The 13,511-nt window shown below is 35.7% G+C and overlaps 1 protein-coding gene across 14 annotated transcripts in view; it reads right to left on the reverse strand.

The window, feature by feature from the left end:
• REV1 (REV1 DNA directed polymerase) overlaps positions 1-13,511 on the reverse strand; it is a 60,459-nt gene that overhangs the window by 26,148 nt on the left and 20,800 nt on the right. For 5 of the 14 annotated variants that reach the window (XM_080612154.1, XM_080612142.1, XM_080612148.1 and 2 more), the window contains 5 exons: positions 10,965-11,114; positions 8,134-8,846; positions 6,263-6,370; positions 4,672-4,788; positions 9-141 (listed from right to left, as the gene is read on the reverse strand). In XM_080612154.1, coding sequence (XP_080468280.1) covers positions 9-141; positions 4,672-4,788; positions 6,263-6,370; positions 8,134-8,846; positions 10,965-11,114 — 1,221 coding nt within the window. Of the gene's footprint in view, positions 1-8; positions 142-1,596; positions 1,800-4,671; positions 4,789-6,262; positions 6,371-8,133; positions 8,847-10,149; positions 10,394-10,964; positions 11,115-13,511 lie in introns of those variants that run through there. The other 9 variants (XM_080612145.1, XM_080612153.1, XM_080612150.1 and 6 more) reach the window with 8 other exon arrangements.

Consider the following 13,511-nt stretch of genomic DNA (forward strand, 5'->3'; position numbering starts at 1 on the left):
TTACCTACCTGGCTTCATAACTACAAGAAGCTATTTCAGCCATGGACAGCACAGTGAGATTGAAGTCAGCTCCATTCACATGAGTGGAATCCGGATGCTCCCAGACTGGTGAGTCCAGCTTATCAGGTACTCTAATTTCTGCTTGGAAAATAATATTTTTATATATATTATTTTTCTTAAGAGTTCAACAGAATGGATGTGAATAGAATAAAAATTACGTATTTTATTTTATAAAATTTCTATACTGCTACCTGCTAAGAGGTTAATACTATATTGATTCATATCATGGTCCAGAAAAAAGTACCAGAACACCCTTTCCATAGTAATTTCTCTCTGCAAATAAGTGTACATGCTACTGAGAATATTAAGTTACAGAAAAATCCTGTTTCTGTTTTCCTCAAAATTACTAGACAGCAGCTTGCTGGTGATTGCATACACCATACTGTAGAGTAAGACTGACCCCAGTTATCTTTAATCACAATAAAAATGATCAAGCACTTGAGGCTTACTGCTACAACCATATCCTATAAACAAATAAAAGACACTAAAAATTTACCAACTGCTTAGCTGAGCGAGATGACACTTAACTATATTCCTTTTTGCAAAAAGCACAGTTACCACCAGAACACAAAAATTAAATTCAGAATACAAGCCCACCTTTTATCATACTTACAACCTCTTATTAAAACTTCGTTCTTATTATCTAGATACCACCAAGTGGTTTTTAAGAAGTGAAATAATCAAAATACTAGTTAGCTCAAATTAAAGAACATTAGCAAGAAACTTGTATTTCCTTTAACACTCTTAAGGGGATATTAATTGACAAAACTTCCGTTGTTACTTCCTAATAATTCTTTTATTAGGATATGTCAACTTCTTTCAAATATCACCATAAATTTATCTTGGATCAAAATGATACAATTTTAAATACTGCAACCCCAGACTTAAAATGAGACAGACTTTCCCTAATTCTATAAATCTTTACTGCATGCTCTGAGATAAGAATCCTCCAGGCCCACGGCACACTAGGTACTAGAACAGTATTCCACAACACTAAACACAAATCAAACAAAGCATTTTCTATTCGGGTTTTCACAGCATGTAAACCTGGAAAGATACATGCCTGTAACCTAAATACAGATCCACCTGAAAAAATGTCTAGATCCAAAAACTACTATGCCCTTCCAAACTCCCTGTCAGAATCAAAACCCCCCAAGTATCATACAGAAGAAAAGCTTCTGTTTACTTAAAATGAACTAGTATGCATGTTACAGGTCTTTTTCACTGTTGTATTCTATCTAATACCATACACCTTTGTAATATAATGAACAGGGAGCTTTCTTCAGAGTGCCACAAAGCCTAATTATATTTCATGGTACTAACAACTTACACACTGACAATTTGACTGAAAGGAAACACGGTGCTATGTGCACATGGGAGTAGTTATCAGACCAGAGAAAGTGTTGTAATGAGTGGGAAACAGCAGGGGTAGAACCTGACTCATGTGAAAACCTGCTTTTATTCAGAATTTCTGCTATACTTGTGCACCTTTCTATGTCTTATATGTTTTAATGCATGATGAGCTCAGTAAGTTACCTAAGATGTCTGCAACTGAAAATTAGAGCAAAATTATGCCCCAAATAAAGATAAGAATGACAAGAACAATTTCTTTAGTCCATGCCTTCCTGTGCCCTGGCCTGAGATGATGCTGTCATCTTGTCTATCTTCATTGGACTCGTCGACTTTTTCCACTTCGCAGCAGAGCAGATCCCCCCATGAGCTGATGGAGTCACTTCATGTGAAATTCAGGGCAATGCAGAACACATTGTCCTCAATGGAAGGCAAGGTAGAGAACCTCTCACCAAAAGCTGGGAAACTAGACAGGCACATGGTGAATGTGGAGCAACGGATGGAGAAATCAGAGGCCAGGACCCAAGTCTGTGAAAAAGAAATCGCTGAGAATAAATCTGTGACTAATATGATGGTTAAAATCTGCTGCTCTTTAGAATGAAAAAAGGGAGATACTAGGGTTGAGGGAAAGGAAGCCTAGAAAACCATTCACATCTTGGGCATCCTGGCCATGGAAAAGAGACCCCAAACTATGAATCGTGATTAACATATCTTCTATCTTTAGAACATGAATGTTAAAGATGGCACGTATGTAGAGAAGTAATTTCTACTACCCAGAAAAGTTTTCTCCAACTTGGAGTTTTAGGGTGAGAATGATAGCGAGTTTTTTAATTTAAAAGTTATACATTTTTGGATGAATTTGAACAAGAAAAAGAAAGTATTTCATAAAAGATTCAAGATTCTATTGACATTGGATACTTGTCTAGCAATGCAGATCAAAGGCAGGAGCCAGTATCACTAAAGAACTAATCTGCAAAAAAAGAAGTAGCTGAAGCAGCAGAATTCAGTATTTGGTCAAAAGTGATTCATAAGAGTTTGGGGTTTTTGTTTCGGGGTTTTTTTCCCTTCCCTTTTTTTTTTTGTTGCTGTTGTTGTTGGGTTTGTTTTGGGTTGTGGTGTTTTTTTGTTTGCTTTGTTTTTTAATTTAGAACATTTTTTCTAATAAGCAAGACCTGGAGAAGGCAAAATCAGAGAAAAGCCTGGAAAGCATGAAGCATCAAAAAAATGAAGCGGTTCCATGTTGAAGCATGGATGTAAAAATATGCTCATGTACAAGGTTGGTCCCCACTACCCTTTAATTTCAATTGCTTAACATGTCCCCAGACAGAATTGTGTATATTTAACTGCATAATTTAGCATTCTGTGGTTTTGACATTTTAGAAAAAGTACTTTTCCATGTGATACATGCGTGTACTAAACCATATTTACCTCTGACATAGTACAGTTAAATACATGCTGTGAAGTATGTCACTTCCCTTTCTAAGATACTGTGATGTTAGAAACCTGTAACCCGCAATTCCACCTGTTCACCTAAGACCGTAACTGGTTTTTTTCCCCCAAAAGGAAGATAAGCCATGTACTTGAGAGAATGCAAGCAGAAACAACAGGTATTTTTTGTTGATAAAACTACTGTACATGGAGGTAAAAATTAATAAAGAGGCCAAAAACCATTATGAACTGCAGCTAATGAAGAGAGGCTATAAAAAGTGTTAGGAAAAAAATCCTTTCATCAAAAAAATTGATTGCACAATCAGACTAAGTATCAAGAAAGAACGAACTAGCTGCCTGTCTGTGTGCAAGCCAGGGAGATTGGATGAAGCTAAAGAAACGAGTGTGTGGATATCCAGAAAAAGCTGCTGCAGTACTAAACTGAATTTATTATACCAGGCTGAAATCTGCTCTACCCTTAAGCAATAAATATAGTAGAAGAGATCCTACTGAATTTGTGAATCACAAAGAACATACTGGACACCAGCTAAAACTTCTGTTATTTAACTCCCTCACTCTCCAAACATCACTTGCTTGTATTAAGTCACACCCTTATCCAGTGTAAGGTCCTAATAAAAGTCACTGTATAAAGCTGAACTACCAATAGTTCATCCACGCGCTACACTACAGAAAATCCAACTCCATAAGGGCCACAGCTATCTTTGTAACGCATTCATATATGGCACTTCAAACAACATAGCAGAAACTAAGTCTGAAGCATCTTGAAAAGTCCCTGAAAAGTTAAAGGCCAGTGGGTCCCACAAACATACAATCTATCTCAGTTCTGAAGTGGTCTTAAACTACAGCAAAAGACAAATAAAATGGCATCACTTCCTTAATACTTGTCCTTAATACCCTGGTTGGTTAAAAGTGCATATACAAGGGCAGCTGCTATTTAATTTCAGTTTAGATTTAAAAGTTGAGTTTCACCTTTGCCCCTTATGTATGCACTTTTTATCAACCTTAACGTAAAAACAAAGTTTCAAGCTGATTACACAGACTGTTGGAGAAAAAAAAAGAGAAACTAGTTGCCAATGTCTAGCAGTATACTTTCTCATACTAAATATAGGTCAATATAATAATAATCAAACATGTTAATAAAACTGTTTTGTTTACATTAGTATACTACTGCTTACGGAAAGTAATGAATTTCTAAATTACTGCAGGCAAGTAAAGAATTCTCAAACTACAACAGATGCCCTGGTGTTGTGGAAACAAAGTACTGGAGAGACAGAGCTCATGGAAGTTGCGCAGACTTTCCAGAAACTTAAAATGCTTTAAGGACCACCCAAATTAACTCACTGTATACAGATACTGTACTCGTGCAATTCAAAAACAAACAAAAAAAATTGTCACTGGCCACATGCTATCAGTTCTACTCTTACAGAAAAAAAAAATTAGTAACCTTTTAAAATTTATTTGGTACCTCTTCTCTACAATAGACATAACAAAGTGATTCCAGACAACCTGTATTTATTTCTTACTTTAAATAATTACTTAACATGCTATCTTACACTCAGCCTCAAAGAAAGTGAGTAAAACCTAAAAGTACTCCAAAAAAATTAACCCATTCTTAGAAAAACTAAGAAGTCATCACAGTGGCAGGTCATTACTGAGGCCACAGAGAACCATGCTGTCCAAAGATACTTCTTTTTTGAAATCTCCTACGTGAAAAAAAAATTATCCACTGTGCACTTCATTATTGACTTTAAGGAAAAAGTCTTCAATAACAAAAGAACGTACAGACAAACAAACAAACAGACTTATCTGTACCTGCTTTGCCATTCATTAGCTTATTCTGGTAATAGTGCTGTTCAAGCTGGGGGTTTGCACCAGGGCGCAGTGCTGCCTTTCCTGCACCTTTATTACTAGTAACAGCTACTGGTTTTCCTGCAGAGAAGAAATGCATGTACTTATAAGTCAACATAGTATAATAGCTTACATTTTAATAATAGCACAGCTAGAAGATCACACAGATCATAAAGACTGTCTGCTTTATTTTTTTATAACTTCTTCCAAGATTATACACTCTTTACAGCATTAAGGAGGAAACAGCTATGAAAGTGACTGCATTGTGACTATGACTTTGCTGTCTTAATTGCAGTCACCTGTAAAGAAGAAAAGCTTATAAAGAGTGGAAATACAACCATACCAGTTTGTCTTTAATAACAAGTAAAAATAGAAGCTATGAAACTTCACCAATGTCCTAATGATTTATTAGTTTAAGACACACCAAACACTACTTATTTTAAATACTGCTCATGTTTATTAGCTTAAGTAAACTAGAAGGGTATACACATATCAATGCACTCAGCTCTATTTGTTTCATTCATTGTACAAAATCAAGTATTTAGTAAACTCTTGACTTTTTTTAGTAGTATCAACACCTCCCTAGTTTTTCTACAGGAAGCTGATTTATCCATCGAAAGTTATGGAAAATTTATGCACAGGAAGTTTTTTGTGGAACAGAAAAAACATTCACAGAAAGGTGCTAGGTTCTTTATATTCCAATAATGGAATTTTAAAATTGGCAGGAAATAAAGCTGCAAAGACTCAAACATAACAGGCATATCTCTGATACACTTGCTCCTGCCTTTGGGCAGAACACAGCAGAGAACTGTATATACAGCTTACTCCTTCCCAAAATCTACGATATTCTGGGTGGCAGATGGCCATTCCTGCACCAAATCTTCAGACTTGTGCATCACCGAAGTTCAGTGTTTGCACAGAACTAGTATGTCCATTTCTCAATATTACACTTGCAAAAAAAACCCCAACAAAACTTGCCGAGGAGCTCCACTAACTCTTCATATGCCCTAAGAATGATCACACAACTCAGACTTCCAAGCGCCAACTGACTTGTTCACCCTCTAGGTGAGAGCTTAGATGAAAAAGGGCAGGAGAAGCAAATTCCCCTTGAAAAATATGCATCAGTTAATTCTCAGCCTTACACTACTTCAGAAAATTTATTAGGATACCCCATTCTTTTTTAACAGAAAGTGACCAAACCCTACTTTTGGTACCACAAGATTTTGATCTCTGATTTCTAATATGGTAGATTTAAGTCTCAATAAGACATGTGCAACATTATAGAGAATGAATACTGCAAATTTTATTTCTCTCTTCTTACTTTAGATAATGAAAGGAGACAGCAAAGAGAATTCCAGCTCTCTCTTCCACTTTCTTTTAGATTGTGAGAAAGCAAGCAGGAATACAAAAGTTGCACGGTCTGACTATCAAAGATGCCAGCAAAACAAAAAATAAAAGTTAACATCCAAAATTCATTTTGTTAAGTGTGCAAATTTGGTTTTATTTTTAAAGGCTTAACTGAGAAAACTGTCAACATGTAGAACTAAATACTGACCTTTGAGATCTGGTCTATTTCGGATAGCCACAGACACAAAGAAGCAATCCATATCCACGTGCATTATACAGCTCTGTGGCTTGGCTGAGCTCGCAACAGACACATTACCTAGTATGAAGATACACCAATAGAAAACTTGAACCCTAATTTATATATACTTTGGTACTACTCACAGTAGTCATCAAGGACTATTATCACCTTAAATTACAAAGATTTTCGTTTCTTCTCACCAAGAAGATATTTACCCAGAGAAATGTAAACATAAACAGCAGACAAAGCCTAAACAAGCATCAACTTAAAGTTTCTATTTTATTTGCTCATAACCAACACCTACCTAACAAGTTCCCCCAACCCAAGGAGATTAATGCATGTTGTAGGAACCGGGTTTAATTTTCCTATGTTTATACTAGATCTGCAACAGACAACTTTACTCTCTTTCGTTCATCAATCAGAAGACTGTTCCAAAAGATAACAGTTTTAGCTGCACTAACAACTATCATTAATTCTTCATGAATACCACCAAAATTAGTTTTAAGCCTCCCATACCATTGATTTTGACATTGCTGTACCTACACTCATGCAAACATTCAGCACAAGACAGATCCAGACTGAAAAATTCACACGCCTAAAACACCAGAAATACTTGTTTCAAGTATTCTAGAAGTTCAAGTCTGCATGTGCATATTGCTGACCTACCAGAGGCTATACCTAACACACACACACAAATTTTAATTTGAACAACACATAAAGTATAACAGCGAAAAAATGCTTCAACACATCAAGTGAACTGTTCTACTTAACATCTGAGTTAGTTACCGAGTAATCAGATTTTTTTTCCCTGTTTTTAATAATTTATCATTTGAACTCATTCTTTGAAAGATAAGGACTGTCTCATAAAGGACATTCACAGATCAAGTGATCAACTGAATGCTTAAAAAGCTGCTACTTGTGAACAGAAACATAGTCGTTAACTATTTCAATACTCCAAGCCAAATCAAAGAGAAAATTAAAATATATTAACTTATACCATATTTTGATGCAAGAAAAATATACATTATGGTAGTTCGTAAGTTAACATTTTATAACTGGGGTGTCCTAGCATAAACACGGAATCAGTTAATTTATCTAACAATATTTTTTTAGGGTGTGGTAATTTATCAAGTATACTTTCATGATTACAAGTGAGTATTTTTACAGCATAACACAGTCAGAATCTCTTTGATGGTACAGAGCTAGCCTTTTAACTGAGTAACACTGTAAATCAGAGATTCTAAAGATGCAAAATCTTTAGCTGTACTTGTAACACTTTGGCTCTCATCAATTACATGGTTTTGGTTTTTTTCTCATTTTGACCCTTGATGCAATGACATAAAACATTTCTGTCACAAGCCAAGTTCAGAAGCATCATATGACACTGCTATCCATTTAAACAGATCCAGAGGTATATAAAACCCTTACTAACAAATTTAGTTCACTTTCAAGTATTACTCATCTTTTAAATTTTCACACTGAACTATAAGCAGCAAGGTTTCTTCTTTTTCCCTTTAGATTTTCACACAGCAACTATAAACTTGAGTATTTAGATATATATTTTTCTCTTTGGTCAATCCGCGTTATCTTGGTAAAGTCAGGAATATTATGTCTACAAGGAGGAATTAAATAGACCAGAGTATCACATTAAGTCACATTTCACTTTAAAAAAACCAAACCAAAGAAAAAGCAGTTGTATACTTTAGTTTTCAGTGCATCAAACTTTTCCAGATAGCCTGACTGTAATGTTAATATTGAATACTCACCTACTTACTTGGACATTTAATATACAAAGATACAAAATACCTTCTCAACATAAACCTTTTCAAACAAGTATCTACCTGTGTCAGTTTTAAGTGCAGACCTGCCTGCTTTCCATTTTTTTAATTTTTCCCTTCCTGGAAAGACACCGCTGTTTTTTCTCTGCAGGCTGTTGACAAACTCTGTCAATTCACACTTCCACGTTGATATATGATGCAGTCTTGAACGTGAATAAAAGTCAGAAATAAAACTACAATCTGAAGGTTTGGACACAGGTAAGGAAGCTGCCTTGCTAGAAGTAGGTACAGAAGTGCTTTTTGTGCTTGAAGGCCCCTGAACTGTGGAGTGGTGAGCACCATTTATTTTAGCATTACTGTGCAAAGATGAAGATGAGGATGAATTACTCATAGTCCTATGTGGATTCCACGAAAAGTCTGTATTTTTGTTGCTTTGCTGCAACTGCTGCGTTGTGCAGTCTCTGAAGTCAACCATGCCTTTTTCAGTCTTCCTCTCCTCCTGCACAGGATCTGGAGAGAACCTACTTGCAACACTGTTGCCAGAGGGCACCAAACAATCCTGCGTCTTTAAGGCACTGGTAGAAGTGTGTGTGCGTCCGTTAAAAATGGCAGCGCTGTCTTTGTGGGACTGAATTCCATTTTGCTTCCGTCCAGGAAGGATCTGCTCCAAGTCCGTAAATCCGAAATCATCACTTTCTTCTTCCTCTTCTTCATTCCAGCTACTTATTCCATTAGGTGTTATCTCATTTTCCATCTCATGCTTTTTAATATGATTTCTGAAAGAGATGGTATTATTTAATACCATATATTCTATATAAAAAGACACATTTACAGGTAAATTCAACTGCTAAGTATTTATCTTCCTAATTATTATCAGTATATACTTGAGTAGTTTTTACATTCTCAAGACAATTATCTCAAACTCTGAGCCATATCCTCTCAATGTCACAAATACTGTATTGCTGTACAAGACTTCACAGACTTAGTGCATCATTAACACAGGACTACCAGGAGTGACCAAATACCACACTCACATTAGAAAAGCTATTTCTGAGGCCTTTAATTTGAGCAGCAGTCTCCAATCAAACTACAATGATTATTTGCTAACAGAACTGTACTACCATGGACAGCACGAGTGGTTTAGGAATATGCAAACTACCAGGAGTTACCTTTTCAACAACAGATGTGATTTTCTTTATGTACTTACAAACAAACAAAAAAAAATTAATATACACAGAAAACAACTATTTTTTAGAAAATTGTTTTAAATTAACATGTTAATTTTTTCTTCTCCAAGGAAAAATCTGTTCAAGCTCTACAAATCAAGCATATTCTTAGCTTTTGACAAAAACACAAAAACCTGCATTTTATCATCTAAGCATATAAACCAAAATATTCTGCCACAAGTGCATTGGCAACTTACATTTACTCTGACAGTGTAGAGGGAAAGATTTCATTCAAGAAATTAACTATGTAACAAATGCTAAACAGAATTAAAACCAAAGCCTTCAGGAGTTGTGCATACTCCTGATCTGCTGAAAAAACCCTGAACCATCCCAACTCCCAAAGCTAGCAATTTAAGTGCACAAAAAAACAGGTGGAAAATAATTAGCTATCCAGTATACCAGTGAAACCAGAAAGCCAATTAACTGTGACAACAATTTGGTTAAGATTATCAGCCATGAATTATATTAAACATAGTATTTTTGAGGAGTTGCATGGCTGACAGTGGTACATATTTAGCATCAGTGGATAGGAAAAGGCTTTTAAACTCAAGCTTTTCAGACTAAATTGATATTTTTTCAATATTCTGAATATTTTTCTCTTTTAAAAAAATTAACAATGCAATAGTAAGAGGCAATGGTGATTGTATCACTCATTGTTCGAAACACATGTAAGAATACTGCTTAAGATATTAATTTTGTGGCACTGGTTATTTTTCCTAAATACAGACAAATTCCACTTGTGCATTAACACCTCCTCAGCATTATGCAGAACTGGATTTTAAATAAATCAGCGGACTGTGGAAGAACAGAGATCACAATTACAAATCAGAAAGTACAGTATCTTATACAATACCCTTCACCCTGCTTTAGCAGTAGTGTTGGACCAGATGACCTCCAAAGGTCTCTTCCAACCTCAAATATCCTCTAATTTTATGATTCTTGCCTCTAAACAATGCACACGTCCTTCTGAAATAGATGCAGGAACCCTCTTAAAAGAAAAAATACATTAAAAAAAATATAAATCTACAGAACAGTTTGTTCAAGTGAAAGGTTTCTTTCCAAATTCCAATTCCTCTGCCAGTAAAGTTTCACTGGGGCTTTCTGTACTATTCCCTTCTCAAGGTCTTTCAGAATTTTTTATATTGTAATTGGATTTTTTAATGCTTTTTCTCTCTCAAGTGTGACAACTTGGTGTTGGCATACTCGAGGTATGATGTGAGGCTTGCTTTTTTTTTTTTAAAAAAAGAAGCTAAAGAAAGAACTTAGCAACTAGTATGCATTTATATTTGTTCCTGGGCACCTTAAGCAAAAGTCATCATATCATACTAGCTTTTTGTTTTTGAAATGAAGACCTACTTTTCAGTGTCACTAGTCAGAATCCTTTAACATATGTTTGTTGCTTCCATACGGATTTGCTACATCCTAGGACTCTAGGTTATGTTATCAAGCAAAGTGCAGTCCAAAAACTAGAGACAAGGCTTGGAGTCAAGGTAACTTTAGTTCTGTTCTCAACTGTTTACATAGCTATACTTTATTTTTAAATTTCAGTGACTCAGAGCTTCCCTGTTATAAAGCTGAAGTGAATTTTTTAAATACTATATAGTTGTAAATGCAAACTCATTATGGGTGAATGACTAATATCTGCATTAGAAGATCAGAAACACTTACACCCTGTTGAGATCATTAGCTATATTGCTTGGACCTGGCATGGCATCTTCAGGTTTGTATATGCTATTAAAGTTGAGACCTTTTTGAACACTTGACTGCTTGGTGTAAAGCTGATACGGAATGTGTGAGAGGAGACGTCCAGCTTTAATGCTAAAACAAACAAACAAAAGAACAACAAAAGGAACAGGTTACTACTTATGACATTGAAAAAAAACCCCAAATGTTCTATGCTAAAAAATACCTCATGTAAAATAAACTGTTACATTGGTCACTGCTTTTTGATGTTTGGCTGTAAGAACTTGTGGTCCTCTCCCTTTCTCACAACCCCTCTTCTCACTACAAACTGGATTGAGCTGAAAAGTAATTTGTGATGTGGTGACTGGTAGCTACTACAAAAGACGCTTGCACAGTTGTGTTGGTCAGTTGTCTACATCAATTTCTCTTCCCCCACTGACACACACAAACCCCAAATACTTAATTTCAAAACCAAATTAAACAAAGCCCAGTAAAAAAAGAAAAAAAAATCCCAAAAAGCAAACCAAAACCAACTGTGAGTGGTCCAGGTTATTCTAACTGAACAATGCTGACTGAGTGCTTTAACTTGGAACAATGCGAAGGCATGTGTTCCAAGCAAATTTGGGTAGAAGGTAAAGGAGGTCAGCTAGGATGTGCTTCATGAACAGAAAAGAACCACTTTTTCCATTTCAAAAGGATAATTACCCATTCTTGTGAGAAAATTCACTGAAAAAAGCTAGACAGAAGAATCATTTCCAAATAGACCTTCCATAAATATTTACCACAATCATCCCAGTTCTGTCCTGTGTGTTCCACTGTATCTCCCTTTTTTAATTCTTCCACTGAAACTGCCATTATGCTTCAGTAACTGCTAAGTTCCTTAGGGAAAGCCATGGCCTTTGAAGTGGAACCCTCTCAAAAGTGCACCACAGCATTATTTAATTTCTCCACCCCAATGTCTGTTCCTGGCAGTAAACATAACAGCCTTCCCAGTTTATACTTCACCTCTTCTTCATATACAACTCCTCATACAGAACACTGGGTCAGAGACGTCAGAATTTCTTACAGCAGAGAAACCTCATATCAAAGAAGCTTAATATTAGTGTTCAGGTTTGAAGATGTTAAAAAAAGAATCCAACTGTAAGAAAATTTAGCACAGTGACAGATACTGTTTTTCTGCTCTTCAACACCTGAATGTTTTCTCTTGGAGATGTGCTTTTTAACTAGCTCAAACCTGTACTACCGTCAAGGGAGCTGGACACTGGAACAAAACCCCTTAGGAGCTTTCTTGCTGTGATTAGCGAAGAATATAGTGGGAGATCGCATATCCCAATTAGATAAATCAAAACTAGTTAGGCATAGAGACCTCCTAAGGTTTCTATGGGAATGGGATGTAAAAACAGCCCTATAAATATCTCAATTAAGTATTGTTTGATACACGAATATATAGCACTCATAAAGGAACATCATTTACATTAAACACTGCTAAACAGACTTAAAAATACACATGGTGAAGTTCCAAAGCTTTCTTGTACAGAAAATGGTGATGCAGCAACTAAGCTTTTAGAATGCCTGGTTAGACTGTTTCTTGCATCACCACGTGAACCTGTGTGCACAGCCACCCAAGTATTTCAAAATCCTTACTGCAATATCAAGATGACAAAAAAACACATTTATGTAAGAACTTGTTCATGCTAAGAGTTTAGCAACCAGAGCAGCTGCATTACAAGATCAACACACAGTTGGCTTATTTTTTCAAATTGTATTAAGATGCAGCAGTAGGAATCCTATTTTAGATGCATCACTCAACATCCTTCTCTATTCCACACTCCCTGTATCACAGAATTCATAATCTTCAAAAAAATCAGGCTGGAAAGGACCTCTGGAGATCACTAGTCCAAACACAGGCTCAAAGCATGATTTTGTCGCTAAAGCAACCACACGTTATTCTGCAATACTGGATTTTGCAACTACTGTTACCACACAATCTCTATGTGATGCTGATTAAACCAAAATTCTAGAGCTACCTGCATTTAACAGGTTTTTGCGTCTGTGACTTTAGACCATAATTCAGAATGTTCACAGTTCAGAATATGCAAAGCTTTTAATGCAGCAATAAACTTCAGTATATGCCTTACCATCCTTGCATAATTAACTCTAAAAAAACCTTAATTTTAGATAGTTCACATGGTATATTCCAAATTATTGACATTTTTGGTGTTTTACCTTCATGTCTTTATGGTAACTCTCAAACAAAAAATGAAAACAATAACCACTGTAATAAGTGCTGTGGTAAGTTCACTAATCTTTGGAAAGCAGGCAGATGCTATAGTGATAAGCACCAGTAAGAGACAGGAATTATTTATTCCATTATCAGCAAAGAATTTGAATCACATGCAACTAATAAGGAATGGGGTTACAAGGACAAGAAGCAAAAAACAAGTCACTGAATTAGCAATTTGCAACCTGAACTCAATCTTTTCTGTGAAGAGAATGTGGCAGGTACCATAGTGAATAAAGACAGCATGTGAT

This window comes from Psittacula echo (assembly GCF_963264785.1).
Source record: "Psittacula echo genome assembly, chromosome: 3".
Classification (NCBI taxonomy): Eukaryota; Metazoa; Chordata; class Aves; order Psittaciformes; family Psittacidae; genus Psittacula; species Psittacula echo.